The sequence below is a fragment of the Meleagris gallopavo genome, chromosome 14 (genome assembly GCF_000146605.3).
Source record: "Meleagris gallopavo isolate NT-WF06-2002-E0010 breed Aviagen turkey brand Nicholas breeding stock chromosome 14, Turkey_5.1, whole genome shotgun sequence".
NCBI lineage: Eukaryota > Metazoa > Chordata > Aves > Galliformes > Phasianidae > Meleagris > Meleagris gallopavo.
The window spans coordinates 9,322,547-9,347,705 of record NC_015024.2 but is presented as its reverse complement, the minus strand read 5'-3'; the positions used below and the strand labels follow the sequence as shown (position 1 = coordinate 9,347,705).

The 25,159-nt window shown below is 46.7% G+C and overlaps 1 protein-coding gene across 1 annotated transcript in view; it reads left to right on the top strand.

Moving 5' to 3' along the window:
* PODXL2 (podocalyxin like 2) overlaps nucleotides 1–24,905 on the top strand; it is a 31,705-nt gene extending 6,800 nt beyond the window's left edge. Inside the window, exons 3-9 of the mRNA XM_031555509.1 lie at nucleotides 3,677–3,970; nucleotides 12,638–13,527; nucleotides 14,569–14,643; nucleotides 17,581–17,737; nucleotides 18,627–18,688; nucleotides 20,182–20,361; nucleotides 20,652–24,905. Coding sequence (XP_031411369.1) covers nucleotides 3,677–3,970; nucleotides 12,638–13,527; nucleotides 14,569–14,643; nucleotides 17,581–17,737; nucleotides 18,627–18,688; nucleotides 20,182–20,361; nucleotides 20,652–20,861 — 1,868 coding nt within the window. The 3' untranslated portion in view covers nucleotides 20,862–24,905. The remainder of the gene's footprint in view (nucleotides 1–3,676; nucleotides 3,971–12,637; nucleotides 13,528–14,568; nucleotides 14,644–17,580; nucleotides 17,738–18,626; nucleotides 18,689–20,181; nucleotides 20,362–20,651) is intronic.
* Nucleotides 24,906–25,159: the final 254 nt, after the last annotated feature.

The window sequence follows — 25,159 nt, the reverse complement described above, 5'->3', positions numbered from 1 at the left end:
TCGCCTGATCTCCATTCCTCATCCTAAGAGGAAAATGGCTATTCTCTGATTCCTTGGGTTATATTTCATGACTCTGCTTCCCTGCCTCCTGTTCAGCTTGTGTTTTGATTCTTTCTTTGCCTCAGAGTTGACAGCTGCACTGAGCTCCTTTATCAGATGCTTGGAAGAGAGGGTGGGGGGGGAGTGGCAAATCATTGTTTGGTGCCCCAAACTCAGCATTTGGGTTGTTACCACTGCTGCTGTAGAAGGTACAAAGTGGTGTCAGGATGGTGTCTGGAGAAGTTCCCTGTGGTGTTTGGGCTGGTGCTGGACAGGGGGTTCCCCAGGCCAACCTCTGCGCCATGTGCTTGTGGGTCAGACCCCAAGCTGACTTCCTACCCTTGATCCACTCCAGGAAAACCTGGCTTGCTCAGGTTGTGCCTATTTGTGCCTCACTCTTAGTGATGAGATGGTGTAGTTTTATCTTGGGCTGAGGAGAGCAGAGTAGCCCAGTAAACAAGATAATGCAGCTTAGGGGGTTTAAACTGCGTAAACATTTCAGAGTTAAATGAGGGTATACAAAGCCCAGGGCCTGAGCTTCCCGGAGGAATGGGATTAGCTCCCTGAGTCTCCAGCCTCATCTGCCATCAGGTGTTTGTTGTAGGGTGCTGAGATGGGCTGTGGCCTGCAGGCATCCTGAATGGTGTGTGGATGGTGGAAACAGAATGGCTTGAGCCATCTTTGGAGCTGGCACACAGCTGTGCCTTGAAGCTTTGCCTAGCTGGCTACAAGTGGCTGTTGTGGTGTGGCTGGAAAACTGGAGAGTAACATCAGCCACATCTGTGTTCACATGAGTTGGAGGAAATTGAGGCATTGGGACAGATGAAGAGCTAAAATAGGATCAAGCCGTGAGTTTTGCCCCCAGCTACACCAAATTTTCTGTGTGGCCGTGGGCCTGCTGTAATCTCTCTCCATCCTTCATCTCTACTTTTCTTGACAACTTTGAGAACAGCATTCCCTTTCTCCCCTCTGCTGCTCTCTGTCGTATTTGCTTAAGCTGTAAGCTCCTTCAGATAAGTGCTGTCTCTGGCTCAGCTGCACGGGGCTCAGCAGCACTCTGTTAGCGATGCAGACACTGACAGGTGTCTTATGTCAGGTCGGGAAAGCCCAGCCTTGGCACCAGTGCTTCAGAGCCTGCTGGGCCCCATTGAAGCAGCACAGGGCTGGCCTGGTTGGGGCTCTCCAGACCACTGCTCCCACACACGAGGCCTGCAAGCTCTCATTTCCAGCCACAGCCATCACTGTGTGTGGTGTTCTCTGGGAGTCAGCCTGCCTGCAGGGATGTCCAGGGAGCTTTGGTTGGCCTCGTGGTGCTGCGGCAGCCTCCTGCTCCTGTGATGCTCAGCCTCCTCTGCTGTTTGCTTTTTGTTGCTGTGCTGGCCTCAGCTGATCTTGCCTTGGATCAATAAAACAAACAAATGAGAAAGAGAGGTGCAGAAGCCAGACTCAAGTGAATATGGGGAGGAGTAACCAATATTGTTTTTTGTTCAGTTCAGAGAATTGCAGAAATAGATGGAGAAGGTCAGAGCAAGCATGAGGCGTTTCTGGGCTTCCAGCATTCCCAGGACAGGATTGGTAACCAACCTGGCAAGCGAGCAACAATCTCAAAGTATTTTTTTGCTCTAAGAAGCCAGTGTTTTCAGTGAAAGCACAAGGGCCAGCCCATCTTCTGTCACATCTTAACTTTTCTTGGTACTTGCATTAATTTGAATTTGTCCTTCGTGGATGTGGAGTCATAGAACACAGTGGTAGGAAGGAACCTTAGGAAGTTGCCCAGTCAGTGTCCTTGCCTGAAGGCAGATTCAGCTCTGCCTAACTCATTTCAGGCCACGTGTATCCAAATCTGCATGCAGCATTCAGGTGATGTCTCAGCAGTGCTTTATAAAATCTCTGTTTCAAATGCTTCAGGACTGCAAGCATTTTCATGTGTCGTTCTGGTGATATCTCAGAGCTTTTTCTGATACAGGTATTTGTTCTCTTAGGAAACCATCCGTTAGAAACATCTTATGTCGGAGAATAGCTGGTGCTAGTGCTCAGGCTGGTAACTTACCACTTTGCAGTGTTCCTTTTTTCGTAACAGTTCTGTTATTTCTGTCCTTGGGGTCACCTGGCTCTACTACAGTCTTTCTGTGTAGTGAGGATATCTCCTAGCTTTGTTTCCTTGGCAATTTTATGATTTTATTCCCAATTTTTGTGCCAAGGTCACTTAAAATGTTAAACAGCACCAGATCCAAGGACAGACCTTGAGGATTTCCTCTGCTAGCCTCTTTCCAGCACAAGCCTCTGTCAGTTTTCCTATAGCCAATGCCTTACAGTTGCCTTACAATTTCTGAACGAATTGCTGTCTTTCTTTGCTTCTCTTGTAATTCTGCGTGGGCCATCGTAGCAGATATTTTACTGAAGCCCAGATGGATTAGATCTGCTGCACTTCTTTTGTCTGGAAAATCAGCTATCAAAGAAAGATACCAAATTAGTCTTCATTTCAGCTTATTCAATTAGTTCAGTTCAGTGACTAGTTCATTTAGAACTGAGAAACTGAGCATAAGCTGAGGAAGCAGGAAAGCTTGTCTTTTTTTTCTTCTTTTAATCTATGAATAAAAATCAGCTGTGAAAGGATGAGATCCTCTAGTTTTAATGTGCTGAAGAACAGAGGGCTGGGAAGCTATTGGCTCAGTTCACCCAAATTAGTTACTTCCCTTGCTTAACAAAACTGCTTTAAATGCAAAGCATGATTTGGGAAATGTAGTTTTTCCTTCTGTCTCCATACTTATGGTGGTATTTATCAGTTGAATAAAGCCACATTCCAGATGCTGTTTTCTTGCATTTTGATTGAAGTTTGATATACATGTGAATGTACCTTGACACAAATCACAGTTAAATGCTCATCTAGGAATCAAGAAGTGTCAGTCAAACTTTCTAATATGTAAAATGAAAATACCAAGTATATAATTGTTGAAACAAAAGTGTTAAACGTCACCTGCCTTCCTGCTTAACAGTCGGTAGTTTTTTGCTGTTAGTTTGCCTTAATTCTTACCTGTGATAGTCAGCTTATCCTTAGGAAAACAAAAAATGTGAATGCAAAATTAAGCTCAAATCAATGGCTTAAAAATAGATTTCCAGGCCGTTGATTTAAAACATGATTAATATTGATGATTTAAATAATTTTGGTTTAAATCAATCCTCCTGCATATAATATAGCTGCAGACTGGGAGCACTAGGATGAAATCTTGGCTGGGTGACAGTTGAATAGGAAACTCATTGACTTGCAAAGCTAGAATTTTATGCCTTCAGTATAAGACGTTCCACCTCCTCTGCAGGCTGGATGACTAACAAGGCAGCCCATCCTTTCAAGGAGGCAAAAACCCCCCAGAAGGCTGCCCCATCACTGCCCCACTGCAGTGCCCAAGGCTGGGTGGCTGCTTGGCACTGGCTCTTCCTGGATGTGAATGCTCCTCTGTATGCTTTTGAATGTTTCCCCACGTAGCCTGATTTTCCTCCCCAGCTTAGAGTGCAGCCCATCTGAGGGGCAAGTTACCCCAAAGGCGGGTTGGTTTAGCTGGAGCAGGTTGTATAGAGAAGAGCAGCTTGCTGGTTGTCAGTTCCCTCTCACTGATATGGGTTTATCGTCACTGTGCAGGAACTTTGTGCCTCTGCCTTGCCTCCTCGGAGGAACCGACCACTGATGGCCTCACTTCAACTTCCCTGCTGGAATTTGCTGTTATGTCCCATCTGGAGGCAATGAATTCCCATGAGCAAACGAGCCCTGAGACTGCAGAGCCTGATCTCGTCCCTGGCTCTCTGCATGCTGCCCCGGGATCAGGTTTTGCCAGCGAGGAGAACGAGGAGTCCAAGATCTTACAGCCTCCACAGTACTTCTGGGAAGATGGGGGAGAGCTCAATGAATCCAGCTTGGACTTGGGACCAGCAACAGGTAGGCTATTCTTACCCCATTCTTTCTCTCTGCCAGGGCTCTGGGGAGGCAAAGGGATGCAAGGATCTGTTCTGCTTTGATATAACTCTCTGTAAGAGGCGGTGAGATTAAACGTCAGCTCTATTTTCTCACCTCAGTGCCTGATGTGTCCCCAGTGAACCCTGAGCAAGCACAGGCTTTAGAAACCACGTTCCAGCTGAGCCTTTTTTTCCTGCGCTGCTGTGAGATTCCCTGAGCTGGGAAAAGTATTGCTTCCACCTACTTTTTCATTTGCCTCTAACCCTTCTCTCTCTCTCTCTCTCTCTCTCTCTCTCTCTCTCTCTCTCTGTCTTTTTTCTGTTGCTGTCAATTAATTGTGATCTGAAGGTCTCATGACCCGGGCTCAGAGATCAAGACCATCTTAGGATTTGGGTCCTGGTTGGATCCCCCAGGCCAAATCCTGGATTCCTCTCTCTGTGACTTCAGTAGGGATTTGACCTGACTGAAGACAGCAGCTGCCCCATAGCTTATGCTGTCCTCCCTGCTCCCTGTTGAGCAAATGAACTGTGTTAGCATTTCAGCTTGCTGTCCTCTTTGGGTATTTTTCACTACTGATCCCCTCAGTGGTCTCCTCCCAGATTTGTTGTTGGCTTTGAGACACTCACAGAGCGAATGATGGGAGGAAGGAGGAGGCGTCTCTGCAGGGTTTTCAGTAGCTTAGGGGATTATTTTGCGTGCTCCTGCTCTTAAGTGTTATGTGAGGCATGTATTAAATGTTACCAGGGGCCGGGTCTGCAGCCCTATCCCTCCTCACTTATCCGGTATCGCTGTGTCCCTCTCAGCAGGTCTGACACAGGTCTGGATTTAGAAGGCACAAGTCTTGTGTTAGTCTTATCTTCATACCCGTTTCTGACCTTAAAAAGACCTGTGCTCACAGAGGGGTGAGAACTGCTGCAGTAATTAGCAGCACCATAGCTCAGGCTGCCTGCTGGGGCCCCAGGCACGCTGTGGAGGGCAAGGGCCTTCTGAGCTTATGTCTCTGAAGCCCTTTCCTCACTGGTGTTGCTCTTAAACTCAACTAGCCGTGTTCCTGCTGTCCTGCTGTTCATGCAGCTCCTGGGTACTTGCAGTCTTGGCCATGAGGAGGCTGTGCAGATGCTTCCTCTGCGGTGATGCTCACAGTGGATGTTGCGCGTTCCCACCAGTGCATCCTTGGGACATGCTCCGGCTTAATTTCTCTCACGAGCTGGCAGCGTGCTCAGCAGCGCTTTTATTTGTGTGCCAGGAGGCACCTGCATGTACTCACAGCTCTGGACGTGACTTGGAGAACAGCATGTGCTTGTGCATTGAGAGCAAGATGCACTGGGTACCAAATCCAGCCTTGCCTCTTGCACGTGCCTCGCCCCATTTGTATGCAGAACGCATTCACCTCTCTTTCCGTTCTTGCCCGCAGTGCTTTCCTACTGAACAGATGTGCTCTTTCAGCTGTCCTTTACACGTACCCTGCCCTAACTGCTGCCCAGCACTGCAGTGCTTCCAAGCACTGTTTTTTCCCTGGCCGTTGCTGTGTCCAGAGCTCATGTCTCAGTGGTATTTCAGAACCTTGGTTAATAGAACAGTTTGAATTATTCAGGAGCTGGGAGCACGTTTCTACTTAAAATTTAATTAGAAACCTGCTGTGTGTCATTTTACAATAAAGGATATTGTAATAGCATCTCTAAATTGGGCAGCCTTCTCTGTCGTGCAAAGCCTGTACATGAGACAGACATGCAACCAATGGATCTTATGTTCTGCATGTGTGACAGATGCCATGTGATACCTTGTGGAACTGTGTAATGACATCTGTTAGGTTATTTTCAAGCTATAAATCCATTAAACAGTTTCAAACAGCTGCTATTTAAAAAAAAAAAAAGTGTAAGTTCTCCTTACATAGGATTTCTCTCTGAATGACAGTGGAGTATAGCCTGGCATAGCTGTTAGATCTGCCCCAGGCACAGATTTGAGACCCTGTATCAATTGAGGCAGAAAACAGGATGTTACACTACTAGAGAGGGAAAATCCACTGCTATGAAAGGAGATGTGTAGTGCTGGCTTCATTCCCTGTTTGGTGTAAAGACACTGGGGTTGGAATTGGTGGTCCTCTTGCACATAGGCCAGATCTCCAGAGAATTCAAAACTGTATTAGTCATCTCTCCTTTTTGTCTGTTCTTCTGAAGTCTGTGTGGGGAAACTGCTCTGCCTTTTTGTGACTCTGAGGCTGAGAGACATAAAGAAACAATAACATTCTGCAGCTGCTGTGTGTGTTTTTTTTGGTTTTTTTTTTTCCTAAGTGCACTTGAACATCCTTTAAAAATATTTCTGGAAAACATGTGGCATGTAGGGCCACCTGTTAGTCCATTAGAAAGTGAGAACAAACTCCCTCTGGCAGAGCACAGCTCAGCTCAGGGCTCTTGATTCCCTTAATAATGTGCCTTTGCTGATTTATGCTACAGAACAGTAAATCTGTATTGACATCAGTGAGTGTCAGCCTGTGGAAAGACCCTCAGATTTATGTCCTTCTGTCAGAGGATACACAGGAGTGCACGCTTGCAATGCATGCTAACCTATCAGTATATGTTGGCTTTGTTGTTCACATACAGCTACTACCAGGTGGAGCTGCATCTGGAAGAAATAGTTAGGTCTGTTGGGAAAATGGATGCCATATTCTACAGAAAGAAGTGGTGGATGACTTGTACTTCAGACAAAAGGCAGGTCAGAGGAGCTGTGAACGTGCTGCTTCTGCCCTCTGGCTTCTGGGAAACTCAAAAGCTGCACATGTTGACATTTGGGGTTAGATGCTTTGTTTCACCTTTAGTATCGAGTTGGTCTGAGCCACAGTTCAACCTTAAAGATATGGCAGACCTGCAGGGACTTGCATCTGGCTTTGCTCGTCTTCTTTCCACTTTTTCCATCTTGTTTTGTCTGAAGGCTACCATACCCATGTGTTTCCTTCTATTTTGCTGGATTTTGTGGATAAAAGATGAAACATCTCTTCTAGCTTTAGAGGTAGAAGATGGGAGTCATCAGGATTGCAGGTACATGCCAATCCCTGATTCCTGAAGAAGGAGTTGTGTGCTGTCCATCCATCCTGGTATGACCCTTCCTGGTATGCACCTGGCTTGTGTTCTCAGTTCAGTGAAGTCTTTAGGTTGAGGCAGCCTAATTATTAATTAGTGGGAAGTGTGGGCTCTTGAAAATTGATCCGAGACTTGGGAGAGACTGGTGAATGAAAGCACTTAGTTCTTCTCCTCTCTTGCCCAGAAGCTGAGCCTCTCAGATCTGGAGTGCATCATCACAGCGTCTAGCACATTGCTGGGCTGGCATGAGATTGCTGGGCTTCCTTATGGATTCTGCACTTCTGGCTCCAAGATTGTTCCTGTGAAGTTCATGGCATGACTGCTGGGAGCTATCAAATCTAGTCTTATGGGTTGGTGAGTTACTAGGGTGGCATGTGGCGCTTTGGAGGAAGAAGAAAAGTAATCTTTTAATTATTCGTAGTAATTAGTGGAAGAGATTTCCATGAGAGCTAGGATGAGCGGTAGAAGGACAAGGAAGTTAGAGGCACTGTAACTAAAGAAAAATAAGTTTTCCAACCAACTACTGGGATAAAATCTCTTCCATTTCCAGCTCTTTTCTGATAGTGAGATTCACTTCTTTCCTTGATGAATTATTTGCCTCTTTTCAGAGAGATCTCAGTCTCACCCAGCCTTACTGAAATCTGCTGCCTCTTCATCCAGACTGACAGCAAAGCTGCAGTACTTAATACCATCTTCTACCAAGCCTCAATGAAATGAAGCACCTGGTAAAGACTGTCTACATAAGAAGCTTAGTACTGAGCAGCCCTGTCCCTGAGCTCAGCTCCCAAGATGCCTCTTGTTTATGCCCTGGTTTAATGTGCACTAACGTGTTAGGTGATCTGTCTTGGGACAAGTGATCTTGACCAAGCCATTGCTTGCGAAGACCAGTGTGCTACAAACGGGGTTTCTCTGTGCATAGCACTATTCTGGTGCAGCTATTTTTGACTGATTCCATGTGTGGATGAAGCTGATTTCTTCTAGCCTTTCTGCAGATCATGCATCCAGCAGGAAAAACGCATGGGGCTGTTTGGGAACAGCTACAGTGCTTTGAAGTGCCCAGTATCCACCAGAGGCAACTTCCAAGCATAGTGAGATGTAGCCAGTTTGCTGCCTTTGGATTCTTTTAACTATGATGTCTTTGGATGCATCTTGGAGTGGCAGACCGTAACTTCACATACCTGTTCTGGAGGATAAAGGTATTAGCCCCAACTGGCTCAGTTCCAGCACCAGTAATTGCATTTTGCTTCCTTGACACCCCCCTGCAATTTTAATTAGATGTTGTATACCTTTTCACAGTAAGCCTTGCTATTCTGTACTGTAAACCAGCAAGAAGATACCACCTCAGAACTGTCTGCATTTTAAGCACCAGCTAAAATGTGTCTTGCACTTTGAGCTGTGTTGTTGTGATGGGAGCCCAGGAATGTTCTTGTCTTTATTTCATTGCCTTCTAGTTATCAGTAATTCAATCACTGGTTAACGTGATCTTCCAATTTAATCCAATAAAGACCTTATGGTCAGGTTATGTGTACTAAAAATGATGAGGCTCACCCTTTTTCTGAGCTATCTCAGTTGCTAATAGTGGCAAATACAGGTTGGAAACCTTAGAGGGCAATAACAGACCAGTTCTTCTGAATGAAGGAGAAACAGAAGTGTAATGAATTAAATGTCTGGCTGGGGAATCGTGCTCTGGCAGCGTTCCAAGTCCTGGCCCATCTGGTGTCAGGGAAGTTTCGGTATTGATTTCGGAGGAAGCAGGACACAGCCTAAATGGGAGCTCTCACAGAGGTTTGGAGCTCATGTTTGCTTCTTCCAGGGCAAATCATCTCCACAGGCAAAGGAGATGAAACTGTGCGACCCAGGCTCAGGTCTGCCTGGGAAATATCAGAGTGCAGGACTTGGAGTGGCAGAATGGCAAGGTGATTTCTATGGAAAATTGTGCCTGAGGATCTTTTCAAGAGAGCTTGGAAGGCAAAAATATTTGTGGTTTGCTGGGGATGAAGACAGCTGGATGCTGCGATGCAATAAAGCCACTGGAGGAAAGCTTTAAGGGGGCATAACTAAGGCAGGGAGGTGAGGTGAAGGTGTGGAATTTCATATTGGTGAACCGGACTCCCAAGGGGCTGTGTGACTGAGAAGCTCTGGAAGAGAACATGATGTGGAGTGTAACAGGCAGGCACAGCTCATCTGGTCCGTCCCTGCAGGGCTGTATGGCTGCAGATGCTGAAACAGTCTCATGGGCAATTCTGAGCTCTCTTCTTCTGGGAGCAGGTTGGCTCTCTTGCGACTTAGCTGCTTTTGTTCGTGGCTTGTATGGCTATGTGCCATATAGCATCTCTTCATGTGGTCACAAGTTCCTCTCATTCTTCAGCCTACTGCTGAACTCAGTGGGATACAGACCATGGCAGGAGCAGAGATAATGATGCATGCAGTTGTTATTTACTCCCTTCCCAGACACTCTTCTGATTGGCAGCCTTCTGCTTCCTTACTGCAGTTTGAGCTGATAAGCTAGCTTGACAGATCTGGCAATGCAGCCAGTTCCATAATTCCTTTAACAGAAAGCCCTACTTCTGCAGCAGGAACATACACCATCTGAGGCTGTTGGCCTCTCTCTTCCATGACTTCTAATTCTCGTGGGCCTCCAGCAAACCTGGTTGATGTGGGACTGAGCAGCACTGACATAGGTAGATGGAAAGATCCATGGGTGCACTTCCATGTGGCCAGGGCATGGGAGCCAGTTGTAGAGGGTCTGCTGAAGAGAGAGGACAACCAGGAGGGCCAGGGGGTTGCACGGTCTAGAAAACTGCTGAAAATAGTAGATGCTCTTTGGTATCTGTGTAGGGTTTAAGGGAAGGGGAATAAAGAAAAGTGCTGAGGAGACATTTCCATTCAGGAAGCACTTAGCTCTGCACTTCAAAAAGACCTGATCTTGAGAGGTAGATGGATACCCTCCTTTGGTAGTGAGGCAATGGAAGATGATTCTAGACAGGAACCAAGTGTCATCTGAAAAGTCTGGAAGGAAAAGTTCAATAACCATCCCTGAACCTCTATGCTTGGACAGTGATTGAACTCCCTTGGGAACTAAGTTATATGGAGAGCAGCTTGTTTTAAGGAGCACACAGCAGTACAACTCTGACCAGAAAACTTCAAGATTCAGTGTTCTCCATGAAGATCTCTGTGTTTTGCCTCTTGCCCTATCTACAAGGTGAGCAGCTGAATAACAGTCTGAGCAAAATATGAAAGGAACTAAGATTGTGAACTGTGGGAGTCTTACTGAAACAGACAGGTTTAGCTTCTGGTTTAGGATTCAGGGTGGTGGAAAGACTGGTGGCAAGTGGGAATGTGAAATTAGTTAGCAAGGAATTTGTCTGCTCCTACATCACTGTTTTGTTGCCTCTGAGAAGCAGCTCAAGTTTCAGCTTTCAGCTGCCTTGGAAGACAGGAGCCTGCTGGGTGAGAGTGGGATCGGTTCTCTTGAGTTTCCTTCACCCAGGAGAGAAGGCAGAGGCAGCAGTCCCTCAGGCTTTCTTAGATCTTGTTTGTGAAAAGGCAGTGTGGCTGTACTATGCAGGCTTCCCCTCTCAGGAGCCAGCTAATTGGTGACAGAGCACCTTAAAGAAAGGTTAAATCCCTGACTTCAAAGGAGAGCTGATAGGTTGGGAGCATTCAGCACTCCTCTGGGGCAAACCTCCTGCTGCTATTGCCCCATTTGTTTTTCTTCTGTGCCCACCTCCTCCTACTGCAAGGAGAGGCAGGGGAGGGAAGGGAAGAATTAAGAATAGCTGAGAATGTCTTTAGGTAAGGGAGGTAGCAGAATGGTCACTTATCCTTTAAAATAATGCCTCATCTGACAGCTTTCTTTTAGAGGGTGAGACCAGCATTTCCCTCACTTTTCACTCACAGCATGTCAAGATGGGCAGGGCTGCTGCTGAGGTTCATGTTTTTGGTACAGATCTGGAGTATCTCTGCAGCAGCAGAGCGCTGGGGGATGCACTAAACCTTCACCATCTGTCTGCAGAGGGTCCTGACCTAATGTCCTCAATCCTGTGGTCTGTGGCCACATCTGCCATTAACCAGCAACTGTGTTTCTGCAGGCACTGAGACACACAGCTATTGGTAAAGACCTTTGGGAAGACCAGGCAACAGAAGGGAGAGGGGCATAGATTAGGAAAGCCACATCTCAGCTGAACAGGAGCATCTTTGTGCGTCTTGCCTAGGGCTGGAGGGAGCAGCACGGTTCTCCCATCAGGAAGGATGGGAAGCAGCAGAGTCTGGATTGCAGAAGCAGCATGGGCAGCCCTTGTTGCCAGAGCACATCCAAGGCAATGGAAGTGTTTACTGATGTGGACCTCCCTGCCTGAGAGTTCAGCACCTGCTCCAGCAGCAGTGCTCGATGGCTTGGAGTCAGGAGTGTACAGAGATGGCTCATGCAGATCTTCTCTGTAAGGCATCCAGACAACAGCTGCCTTCAGCACTCAGTGAAGCATCTACTTTGGCAGGCAGGAGAAGAGATGCAGCCCTTGGGGATTTCAGATTGTCATTTACTAGCAATAACCAAAGAGTGGGCAGGGTGCTTGTTTCTGGTTGTGGAGATACTCCCTTCCTTTCCTTTCCCAGAATATGTGCTGGGCTCATCCTGGAGAGAAAGGGAGTTAATTGGGAAGCAAGCTGCTGAAATGGAGCTACTCAGATAACAGACAGTTTCCTCAAGAAAAATAAAGACTCCAGCTTAGTATGTCTGATCCTTAGAATAAGGATAGTCTCCTTATTCTACAGCTACTCCTTTTTTGGGTTTCCACTGCCTGCTCTGACCTCACATTTGTGAGATGTCTCCTCCTCAAGCATTTCTCCATGTTTGTCTAGCGATATCACAGGCATTCATTCATGTCAGAGCCACAGAACAACTTGGAGCTGAAGTTCATCTCTTGTTTCTGACTTCTGTTTCCTTGCAGCAAAACTGCACCTTAATGAGATGGGAATATCATTAAGCAGATGTTTGTGGGATGGCTTTTCCCCCACCATTCCTGCCTCCAAAGCGCTGTATAAACTGGAATTTTACATTTCAAAGATGCCTAGGTTAATTCAGGTTTTGGTGCTATAACCTGGGCATACCGAGGAAAAGGACTTGGTTTGCTGTGCTGTTGTTCTCTTCCCTAGTATTTCCTGTTTAGCTTGTGTCTGCTATTACAATCTATCATGTTTCTGAATCCCATGCGGAATGAATCCCTGGGTCCCGGCCTGATTCCTAACACTCATAACCTCACCTTAGAGATACCAGGTGTCGAAGCTGTTAGTTACAAGTCTATGAAAACACCTTTAGGGCAGAAAAGAGTGACAGAAGTAAATATGTGAATTTTCCCTAGGGAAAGTGGGTTCATTGGGATGGGACAAGAAGCTGGGTAAATACCAGAGTTTGCACTGCGCTTACCAGGTGGGTTTGTTCTTTTCAGTGTCTTAAAGATCTCTGCTGTTAGAACCTATCTGTGGCTAGATGCATGCATTGGGGACAGCTCTCTTGTTCAGAGTTCGCAAGTGCTTAGATTTTGACACGAAGTCTCTTGGATCTCTTTTTTAGACTACAGCTTTTCTGCTGCCTCTCAGAAGGCCCTGCTGAAAGGGAATGGGACACAGACAAAAGAGAACTGGGAAGCAGCCACTGTCCAGACACCAGCAGAATTTGTAGAGCCTGACTTGCACACGCCTTTCTCCAGCACACTGGAGGAAGAGGAGGGGCTGCTCCCTATAGACCACTCAAGAGGAGGATTGGAGAGCCTCCAGACCTCAGAGCCAGAGGTTACATCTTCTGAACCAGTGGACCAAGAAGAGTCTTTGTCTGCCCTCCTGTTTTCCACAGCCTCTGCCAAACCAGATGTTGTGACCGAGGCTGCCATAGGAGGGCAAGAAGAGGACTCTGTTTCACCTGGCTTAGACCTTGGGAGCAGCATGGGTCCAGGTCTTCTGCCTGTGTCCTCTGTTTTTTCTACTACTCCTGCACAGTCCCCTGGTGTTTCAGAAGAACAATTTGAGGTGACAACTGGAGATATGTGGGCTGTTGAGGGAGCGGATTCAGAACAGACTGTGACTACCACAAGTGCAGAGCTTTCAGAACCCACGATGGAGGCTGGCGGGGAAGAACATTCAGCCAGAGATGAGTTCTTGGAGACAACAGTGGGGTGGGAGATGCTGGAGCCCACAGTGCTAACTGAACTGGAGCAGACAGCAGAGATGCCTGTGGGGACACTCCCTCCTGGAGGCAGCTCCACAGACTCGCACACTGTTTCTGGTGGTGAACATCATCCAGCTTCCTCTGCAGCTCCGTGGGACAGGGCTGATGAGCCTGTGCCGAATCCTGTCTGGAATGACACAGAGGTAGCAACAGAGGCAGCAAAGGGGAGCTTGTCACCACAGGCTGGAGATGCCCGCATGGCCATGCTGCCGACAGAAGTACCCTGGAATTCAGCACAGGTAGCACTGGGAGGTGGGCAGTGGATTAGAGGTAGCAGTGGAGATATTTGATGGGATGTTGAACTCCTTAACCTTACCAGCACCCTGGGTCTGACTGGTGACAGTAGCTTTTCTGTTTGCCCAACTCGGCCAAAACTAAATTTTGGAGAGTTTTTCACAGCATTTGTTAACGGTGTCCGTGATTCTTGAAGAAAGCCCTTCCCCCTCACATCTCTTCTTCCCATCTTCCTTTATGAATTGCTGCCCAAAATATTGCTTCTAAAAAACACCTACCCTCTGGGGCACACGTAGCAGCAAGAGCTCCTTGTTTCCTCAGCATTCATTATTGGAAGTGTCAGGACAAAAATGGCCCCAAGGATTTCTGGAAAGGGAGTCAGAAAGAAGTGCTATTTTTGCTGCTGCCTAGTGCAGATAACAGATGTAGAGCAGGTGGAGCAGGGTACTGAGATCTGTGAGGATGTTTTTCTAGGGGAGCTCGTAGGTGAGGAGGTGTGAGGTGCAGTTCCAGCAGACTGACAGCTGGTAAAAAGATGAGAGGTAGGAGGATCAAACTGGCAAAAAAAAAAAGTGCCAGTGAAAGCTTTTGTTCTTTCTGCCCCAAGGTATTTAGTCCCTCTGTGCTTCCAAAGCTCAGGGTCCCATCTTGCCTACAAAGTTTATGGACTTATTTCACCAGTTTAAGGACTACACAGGCTCTTTGTTAGGTTTGGTGCTGTGCTGATCACATACTGAATAAGGCTGCAGGCTAGAAAGTTTTCCCTTGAGTTCCCCAGAGTAGGTACAGGTGAAAGTTAAGATGGACTGTGGGAAGCTGGCACTGCAACCTTGTCCTCGCCTCACGTGTTTCTGCTAACATGAAAACACCTGGCATCCCACGTTACGAACAAAAAGATGAATCCTTCCTAATGCAAAAAGTTAGAGTACAGTTACTTTGAGAAGCACTTCTCTGGGGTATGGCACAGCCTCTTGTGTACCCTGTTCTTTCAGCAGGAGAGCTGCATTTGCTATGCAAACCCAGCTATATTTGTCTTGTCTTTCCAGGTGATCTGCAAAGACTGGAGCAACCTTGCGGGGAAAAACTACATCATCCTGAATATGTCAGATAACATTGACTGTGTGAGTATGTCCACAGAGATTTGATGGCAGGGGAGGAATAGTGCTTAGAGATATGGAGGCAGGCACAGCTCTTGCTGTGTGCTTTCACTACAAAACATTTTAAAAGCATTAATTCTCAAAGTCCCTGTAGAGGAGAGAAATATTCTTGTTCTCCAAGTGGAGAAAGAGTGGGTGGAGACAGGATTTCTCTCAAAGTCTAGACTATAGCAGTTCCAGTGTGGCTTTTCACTAACTACTGGCTGTTAGTTTGTGCCAATGCTCACCTGGTTTATCAGGATACATTAGAGCCTTTAACATTGCACCTCTTACTTGCAGGCAGTGTGGCAGAATTGAGGTCCGATCCTCCTTTCCTCTATTCTTTTTTCTTTTACTTCCTATCCTTCCAGGGGATAGTATCATTTCTCTGATGGCTCAGAGGAAAAAGGACTCCCTGTTTGCCATGTGAATGGTTCAGTATCAAGAAGCTGTCACTAAATTTTCCTTAAGTGCCTCTTTTTCCCAACCCCTTATCTTATGTGTTATCTGTGTTTGTTAACCAGTCATGCTCTGCTAATCCAATGCCTGTCCATCCATCCCCATAAAGCTGCAGTTAATTCATGAGTCCAGAGCCCCTTGTGGATCTCTGGCTCATTCACTTCTGGTAGGCCTTTTATCAGGCACTTTGAAACCAGCTGTGAAAGGCTTGAGGTCAAGGTGCCTTTCATAATTCTCAGAAATGATTATAAGCCTGACAGCCTGAGACCAAAATATTTCATCAGGGAACCATATTCTGCCCTTGTGTGTCTGCGTTCCTGCTTGCTACACCTCCAGCCATGAGCAAAGCAGACTGATTTTGTTACTGCAGAGTGACTCTGCCACTGACCTATTTCCACTAGTGGTGAAATTGGTGGGTTTTTTTAGTGTTTACGTGAAATTTTGAGGGGGCAGCAAAAGCAGATGATTCACACAATAAAGCTGTTGACTTCATTGTGTAAACCAACACTAAAAACATTGACTGCTTTAAAGGTAGATTAAAAGCTGGTCTCTTTCCATCTGACTAGTTTGCCCTTTGGAGAGTTTGAAGCAGTACACAACTGCAACTCAGAAGACCAGTCCTTGAAAACCATATTCCTGCTGCTCTGTTTCTTTTGCATCCACAATTACTCTTTCTAGCATCTCTGTGGAGTTTAAATGCTTATTAATTTTGCATACACAAAGCTTTCTTCTTTTGGTCTTGTGTTGTTTAAACCACTGGAAGGGTGAGAGCTTAAAAGCTGATGTGCTGATGTCTCTTGATAAAATTATGCTTTTACTGTTGAATCCTCAGTTCTGCCATGCTGAAAGAAGATAGTGTCCTGGGATAGGCAGGCCTGAACTGTTCTTCTACTTGATTTAATGTTTCAAAACATATTTCCCAATGAGTGATTTGTGCTTTCTTCTTGTTATTCAAAGGGACACTTGTCGACATACATATTTAACATGAACATTGCTTCATTCCCTTTTTCCCATTACCTCTTTGCATGGCTGAAACTGGAATCAAGCTCTTCTCCTTTCCACCATTGTTGACACAGTTTGTTTCTTACCCTTTGCTTAGTTTGGGCAGCTCACCAACCCTCTGCCTGTCCCTTTTGTTTTCTGGTTTCTGTATCTGAAGCCTGTATAGTTTGGATTTCTGGGACTGTGAGGCAGAATCTCCATTGCAAGTGCTGTAGCTTAAATTAGCACGGAGATTCTTAAAACATTTCTTGTTTAGTGCCTGGTTCAGTCCAGAGTCCCAGTGAAAAGCCAAGGGACAAGAAGGGAGCCCAGCCCCTTGCAGAGAGTCACACCTTGAATGTGAATGTTCTTCATAGTGCTGGGCATTACCTGCTGCAGGGTTGATGTCTGTATTGCTGGGTTAAGCTGGCAGCCTCTTCATCTCCTTAATGGGCTCTGGACAGGGCAATCACTTCAGTCCCTTTGGGCACATCTCCCACTCAATATACCTGAGAATTTTGTCTTTAAGTGAGGACTGCAGGATCTGACCCAGTGGTGGTACCTGGCTGTGTGTAAAGTCCTTTTACCTGGCTTTTTTGACCTCTAATTCTGCTCATGTGCTTTCAGACTCTTTCACAGCTCCCTTTTCTCTACCAAGGAGAATTCCTCAGTTCTCCGCAATCCCTCTTTTTCCTGTGATTAGAAACTTCTCATCTCTATTGCCCCGCTCTAGGGCTATGCTGCTCCCCTTTCCTCCACATCCCCCAGAACAGAACCTCAGGCTGGCAGCAGAAGCCACAGCTCCACAGCACCATGCTGCATCCTTGCACTGCTGCTCCGGCCTCCCTGCTCACTGCTGATGCCAAAACCCATAACCTGATGAGACAAGGCACTGGCAGGCCCTTGTGATTCAGGCCTCAGTCATCGGTGTCTTTTCCAATTAGGCCTTTTTCGGCACAAGCCTGTGCCTGCCTTGAGCGCTTCAAATTGCCATGGCAACAAGAGCTCTCCATTTTATTAATCATCTGTGTGGCCTTCAGGTTGACATGGCAACTGGAGATAAGAATAGAAACGCAGGAGTGGGAAAGCAGCGAAGGAGCCTGCCAGGGGATGGCTGGAGCATGTCAGGCCGAGCTGCACCTGCTGACCCAGCGCTGGCTGCAGGGAAAAGCCTGGCTGCTTCTTGCCTTATGTGTTGATGTTGCTTCAGGATTCCTGTGTGCTGGGCTTGGTGCAGAGTGGGGTATATGGTGGCCATGGGAGCACAGGAAGCAGGACAGGAGTGGCCTGAGTTCAGTCTTGCATGGGTTCACTCTGGGCAATGAGGTTGCTGAGAGGAGCAATGAGCAATGCCCCAAGTGTAGCATTGCTGGCTTTTGGGTGTACCTGATGCAAGGGTTTTTGCCATGCAGTCATGTGAGCCCTGAAGTGCTATACCTGCCATTCCCACCACAGCTCAACAATGTCTCTTTCCCATGGCAGGAGGAATTTCGGCTGGAGAGGGGTCCCCAGCTGTTGGCTCTGGTGGAGGATGCTTTCTCTAGACATGCGGATGGACTGCAGGACCACTGGATGATCTCTCTGAGCAAACCCAATGAGAATGACAAGCACTTGCTAATGACACTGGCAGGGGAACAGGGTAAGTGCTGAGAAGAGTCTTCCTGTGATAGGGGTTGTTTTTAGGGTGCTCCCAAATGGAGATGCTTATCCATGTTGAAGGGAATTTTTGCTCTTTTTGTGATTCAGTCTCAGTGTTCCCAGCGTTAACAGGATCCAAGGAATGGAGTGGCCTGTTTCTCATTGTTTGCACCAAGCTTGATCTGTGCTTCACTTCCTGCCTTCCTCCCTCCCTGAATTGCCTTCACATGAACATTTGTCAGCTTTTTCCCTGTGCTTCTGTGTTGTCCTCTGTGAGCAGGCCATTGCTATGGCAGGACGTGACAGCCTGCTCTTAGATCACTTTTTAACTTATGGCTTAACTCTCATCTGTACTTGGCCAGTCCTTATGGTGCCTCTCTTGTGTTTGCAAAGAAAAAAGAGCTGACACTAGAGGTAAGTTGTGCTGTTGCATTTTAACATCTTAATCTCCTTCTGAAAGGAGAATGCTTTTTCTATACTGCTTCCGTTTCATGCTAGAGGCTTCTAATGTTGACATTGTGGCCTATGTGAAGAAAACAGAATTCTGACTTTTATGAACTTTTGGAAACAAAGTATTTTCTGCTCTGAAAAGTGCTTTTCTTAGGTTCCTCTTTGTACTGCTGGACAAGTGAAAGTAGAAATGAGCCTATGGGTACCATGGTGTCTTTAGTATCAGTTCATGCCTGGATTTTTTTCTCTCTTTGAAGAACATTTGGGAGTACCCTTGGTGTTATGGTCCTTGAATTTTCAGTATCAACCTAAAATACCAATGAACAAAAACATGTGTTCCTCTGCTTTCATCCTGTTGGGCATTTCACAGTGATGAGTACATCTAACTCAGTTAACTTGAGCTGAAAGAGCAGCGCTGATCTCTATCTCCTTCTTTACAGGTGTCATCCCTACAAAAGATGTTCTCATGGCACTGGGGGATGTTAAGAGGAGCTTAGCTGAGGTAAAAGCCTGTCTGCCTGCATCCATCCTTTAAGACTGGCTATACAATTAAAATAAGCACCTTGCAAACTGGGAGGCCATCACAGTCTAACCAAGTGCTGAACCCACAGCAGGCACACAGATTAATCTGACACTTGGCAAAGTTCCCTTCTGCCCTCTCTGGTAGTTGCCAGATCATCAAATGTTTGTTCCCATTAAGAGAGTGACTGTGGTTTATTTCCTGCCTGCTCTTCTGGCTTAGTTTTGAAGTTGCTTTTCACACATTCATTTTGTTGAGCTACTTGGTCTCATACCTTCCACATTCTTGCCCGTGGCAATGTGAGTGCTGCAGAGCCCCAGAATCAGCCCTGCTTGATCTGCTGATGCTGGCTATTGCCAGTTGCTCAGCCTTTGCTGAAGGAGGTGGGAGAGGTGCCTGTACTAGATGGGACACATTCACACACCTTCCTTCTGCTATCCCGGGGTCTGCATTTCACTCCTTTTAGATAACTACCTCTACAAAGGCAGGCAGAGAACCACAGGTGATGGATGCCAGATTCCACTGCCAGCTGCTTCCCGTCCTTATGTATTTGCCTCTAATTGTAGGCAACTTGGAAGAGTGAAGAGATGAAGGCAAAATAGTCCCATGATCTGAGTTTGACACTTAGACACTGAAGGCCTGACTCTGCTGCTGCTTTTTTTTTTTTTCCGCCTTTAAACACTCTTCGAGTAATTCTGCTGACTTTAGCATTAGAATTGGGCCACCACCTTGCTGGAAGTCTCCTCTCAGGTTTCTCCCTGTCCTAACAAACTGGTGCAGTTAGATAAAGAAAATTAAGTGCTCAGTGCATTATTGATTGACTTACACCAGAGAAAGTACTAAAAAGTCAACCCTGTAGAAATGGTGTGACTGAAGTATCAGCAGCTAGAACTGTCCAGAAAGGATTCGTGTCGGTGTGAGGTTTGAGTTGTGTTCAACAATACCCCCATGTTAACATGCATCCTACTACAGTAGCCCTACTGCCTGCCTCTGACTCTCCAACTCTATCAATAATGAAACACTGACCTTGTGCCAGCCTGGGCTTGGAAAGAAGAAGGAGGATATTCTCTTACAACCATCATACTTAGTATTGAATTGTTATATAACCAGGCTGGAACCTGCCAGGTCACAGGAAAAGATGTTGGGCTTTGCTGACAATTAAAAGGGAACTAAATTTTGGATATTTTTTCCCATGAAAGCCTGGTTGCACATTGGTGTGATCCTTGTGCAAGCAGTAAAGGCAGGATTATGCCCACTGACACTTGGCTGATTGACCAGCTCTCAAGGAAGATGGTGTTAAACTTGTTTGTGTGCCTTCTAGTCATGTAAGACAGTGAACATCCTGACTCCCTAACCCTGACTTTTAGTTCCTCTGCCTGCAGTGATGGTCCTGTACTTAAACCCAGAAAACTGAGCAGATCCTACCTGATGGCAGGCCAGGGGATTTAGCTGCTTCTTTCCTTGCTTCCTTTCAGATTGGCATCCAGAACTATTCAACCACCACAAGCTGTCAGTCACATCCCAATCAGACACGCAGTGATTATGGGAAACTCTTTGTGGTACTGGTGATCATTGGCTCCATCTGTGCCATCATCATTGTCTTGGGGCTCATATACAACTGCTGGCAGAGACGCCTGCCGAAGATGAAAAACATGGTGAGCACTGGACAGGTGGGGAAGTGGTTGGATTCTAATCCCTTGGGATGAAGGGATTTAGAAAGTTGAGGGAGATTGTTTTCCCTGTCCACTTTGTGGACGTAGCTGGATACGCTGATGGAGCAGCAGGGAAGCTGCGTAGGCATAAGAGAGATGTAAACCTGCACACCTCTTGATGTGCTCAGGATGGTTTGCCTCTGCTGCAGGGTTTGGGCCAGGAATAAATTTAGTGCTCAGCAGCACTAAGACCTATCTTCACTTGTCTCTGTGCTCCTCTCCTTCCTTTGCAGTCACATGGTGAAGAGCTGCGCTTTGTTGAGAACGGCTGCCATGACAACCCCACATTGGATGTGGCTAGTGACAGCCAGTCAGAAATGCAGGAGAAGAAGCCAAGTGTGAATGGTGGAAACACCATCAATGGCCCCGACAGCTGGGATGTCCTGATCAATAAGCAGGCAAGCGAGGATGTGGATGTGTTTGAGGAAGACACACATCTTTAGAAAAAGAAGAGAGGGAACAGCCCCCTTAAATATAATTGTCTCCTATCTTGACTGATGGACCATGGGATCAAGTGGCTTATCAGGAACAACTTAAAGGCTCGGGATGGGTCAAATTTTTTGGGCGAGTTTTTCCGATGGAAGTCCTGAGCCTGCATCTGTGGCTTGGAGCCAGGAGGATCACTGAACAGAGGGAAGCGGGGATGGGTGGGTGGGGAGGTCTCTGTGTGTGTGTTCCTATCAGTAGCACCAATGCTTTCATCACCTTTAAATGCACTTACTGTAGCTCTCTGGTAGTGGCTGAGAGTGACTGGGCTTGAAAAAAAGGAGTTGAGGCTAGGTCTAGCACTGAGAATCCAGCTTTGGGGAATTAATACACTTTGAGAGTCCAGCTGAAATTATGTCAGCCAGATCCTGACCTTGATACACCTGGATTTTTGTCTCTAGGTTGCATTCAATCCCTGCAGGTGCTGTAAAACGTATATGCTGTTCTGGATGGAGGGAGTCACAACTCTGTTGGCATCTTTGGCTGAGTTTGCATTCCACTCCATGAAAAGAGGTTTTTCTAGCAGTCTAGGATTCAGTTATTTATGTCTGGGAAGAACATCTCAGTGTCATCTCTTTTATTTTTCCTCCTCAACCTGACACCCCTAAACAGCCCACATTCCTTTTTCACTTCCACAGCTCCAAGCTGAGCTTGCAAAGTCTGAGCATCTTACCCTTCTTTGGCTGATTGCAGAGAATTTGGTGCCACGGTGCATCATCTCAGCTGGAAGTTTGCTATTTTGGAGAGTTGCTCAAAAAGGACCTTTACCTGCCTTTCACCTAACAGCAGTGAAATTAGCAGCAAAGTATCCCTCATCGCAGTCTTAGATTGGCAGCACTTTTCTACTCCTATTCCATTTTCTAGGATAGTTTGGTTTCAGTTAATCTTTTTGAGGTAGGCGTAAAGGCTATGGGAGGCTTTTAACAGGGAGAAAAGTGAAAACTCAAACTGATAATTTTCTGGCCCTTTTGTTTCCTTTCCAGGATCCTGCCTTGAAGTGTGAAGTGTTTAATATCATATTGGTGTAAATCAGGGTAATTCTTTAAAATTGCTGCATTCAAACAAGTGTAAAAGCCTGTTTGGATGAGAAGCAGATCTAAGAACTCCCCAGTGAATGTTTTTCAGGCATGCCTCAGGCAATTTTGAGGCCCCAACTCCCTGAAGATGTGTGATAAAAGGCACGTGAATATGCATAATTGTTCTTTGAGCTCTGTCTAAATCAAGAGTTGGAACTACTTTCAAGCCTGGAATCCCAGAACATTTGTTTCTTCTATTACCAGGGATTGACGGACTTGCTTAGGTCAGTGGCAAAGCTATTCCTGTCCATTATGGTGATCTGCTTCCTTGCGTATTGCAAGATGCAGCTTCACGTTTGGTCTTTAAGGAGGTCTTTTTTACAGAAAGACTCCAGATATGCAGTCTGTAAATCTATTTCTGTATGTATAGGTATTTTTAGCATGTTCATCCCTGATGTAAGTCTCTAAAGTCAAGGTACAAAAGAGTCTGTTTCATTTTGCATAGCGCTTTGCATACAAACTGAATCGCAGATCATCTTGATGTAGGACCAGCTTGATAAGTCCATTCAAGAAAAGTGATAGCCTTTGGTTTCCTATCCAGATTCCAATTTTCAGTGTTTATTCCGCCTCTGTACTTTTCCCTTGTGTTGTGTAAGAGATGGTGGCCACCAGCTCCTTTTGTATCTTGTTGGCAGAGCTGCAGAGATACCCAGAGGAGTTCCCTCTCCTGCCCTAACAGTTGATAATGGGAGGCTGGTCTGGGGGAGCAGTCAGTGCACATAGATGGCCACATGTGGCCCTTTGCTGACCATCCCTCACTGATGACTCCTGCTGAATTTGCTGGGTTCATGCAGTGAAACTGCACAAGTTCATTGGCTGTGTTGATGGCATTTTGGGCTTCACGGGATTAAATGCAAGTTGTTCATATAATATGGTGAGTAAATTTAAAGCATGGAGTTTAAATTTGAGTTTGTATAGCACTTAGCATAACAGGGCCTGGCATGGCTGTGGCCTTTAGGGAGTTTCACTGTATAAATGTTTCTAAGTCCAGTAATCTTCACTAAATATGTTTTTTTTTAATTTTTTTTTTAACCCAGTGGCTATTATGAAGGTACAGCCACCAGTCAGATGTGGATTAGTTCATACACAAAAGACTTTGTTGGTGCACTTCATTGCTAGGAGCTGCTTTGCTTCCTCCTTTTCTCTGCGCTATTAAGACAAACAATGAGGTGCTGATAAAGTGTGCTTCTTGCTGGACTCAGCACCTCCTGATCTGGTCTAAGTCTTCAAATTCTAAACAAAGCAAGGAGGACACTGAGGCTTATTAAGAACTAGCAAATCCTCCTGGTTTGCTGCCCTGGGTTTTTACAGCCTGACTGTATTCTAGAGCCTGTAGTGGATTCCTCTGAATCTGGAGTGCTCCAGGGTTTCTTGAGTGTGCCTGAGGGTGGCTATCACAAAGGCCAGAACAATATTCTGATGTATCTGGCAGGGTGCACTTGGCTATATGATCTCAGTTTATCGCCGGAAATCTACTGGCTAATAGCATTTCATTGTAGCCTGGTGATCTTTTTATTCCTTTTCCACTTTGTTTTTTTTTTCCTCTGTATCATATTTTGCACTAGGCCGATCTTGTTAAGTCAATTGCACTGTTGTCCTCTCCTGCAAGCCCTGCAGATGGGTCACTTCCTGGTACATGCAGGCTGGGAAGTGCTGTAGAAAGGCTACCTGTAGCCCGTTTCACTTTGTTGTTCAGAGCTTGGGTCCAGGTCTGTACAGGGAGGACTTATAAAGGAAGAGAAACTTTATCACTTGTTATGGGAAACTTTTCTATCAATTTAATGTAGTTAAACTTCTTTTTAACAAAGACTGTCAAAGCCGGACTTCTCAGAGAGGTGCACCAGGCTCCAGAGCAGACAGAAGACAGAGTAATTCCTGGAAAAGTGTTTTCCACCTCCCAGGACTTTGCTGTGGTCCCATCTGCCAAACGTTTGATCGCACTGACACCTGGTGGCTGCTGAAGAGTTGGAAACAAAATATTAAAAAAGGACTTTCTTCCCTTCTCTTTACCTATGGATATTTGTTTCCTGTGACTTGCCTAGAACAGTCACCTGCTTTACTCACAGGGGCTGCCATGACACTGAGCATGGATGGGATGATTTGTGCAAGGATGTCATTGTCTGCAAAGTGATGAGATGGGACGTTCTCCTGTGTCACCAGTATAGGGACAGCAATCCCAGCCTCATGGCTCCTTCTGCCCTCCTCCTCCTCCAGGACTACGGCCAGAAGTTGGAGGCTCTGCCTGGAAACAAATGTGGTTTGTCAGAACTCAGTGGGCGCTGGCATGAATGAAAGCAGTGCTGGTGTCAGCTGGATGCACAGACAGGGGCAGAACGGCTCCACCTCTGTGGGACAGTAGCCAGATGGGGCAGGGATGGCCCAGCTGCAGATTGCTTCCAGATCTTGCTGAGATGTCCTGAATGGGGTTTGTAAAGAAAGGTGTAGAACCACACGTGCTGAGTCTTTGACTCCTGCAAGCCTGCCTTGTGGTGTGGCGGGTGTAAAGAGAGCTGCCTGCTAACTGCTGAGCTGCGCTATCTGTAATGCAGGCTGCCAGCATTCTACCTGTCACCTGGCAGAGCATGCAGTGTGAAATAGAGGCACAGCAATGCATGGATGATTGCTCCATGACCTTGAAGCAGCGCAGCAGCATCCCACCACGGCTGATGCCCTCTGCGGCTCCTCTGTTGCCAGTTCTTTGCAGGGGCCGAGGAGCAGCTCAGCACTTCGCCCTGCTGGCAGCCCTTCTGTGAGCCCAGCCCGGCCACCTTCTCGCAGCCCTCCTTCCTGCTGGACCCCCGGCTGGCCGCCAGCCCTGGCCACTACTTGGGCAGTACAAACACTTGTGTCTGGCCCTGCAAGCGCCGAGGCCGTGGTTTTTGTTTCTTTGCAATAAAACGCACCTCTGTGGTGTCTGACCACTGACCCGAGTGGCCTCTGCTTGTCTGTCTTGTTCGTCTTCCCTCAACTTCGTCTCTTGGCACGAGGTCCCTCGACTCTGCCAGCAGCACAGCTGGCCGTCCCCCGTCCCTGCCCTTTCTGACCCGAGCGCAGCCCCTGTTCTCGCTCCCGTTACACGCGCAGTCCCCGCGTTCCGCTTCGGACCCGCAGCTGCAGGTCGGCGGTTGGTCCTCCGAGCCGCGGGGGGGCGCTGCGCTTCGACTCACTTTCTCCTTGCG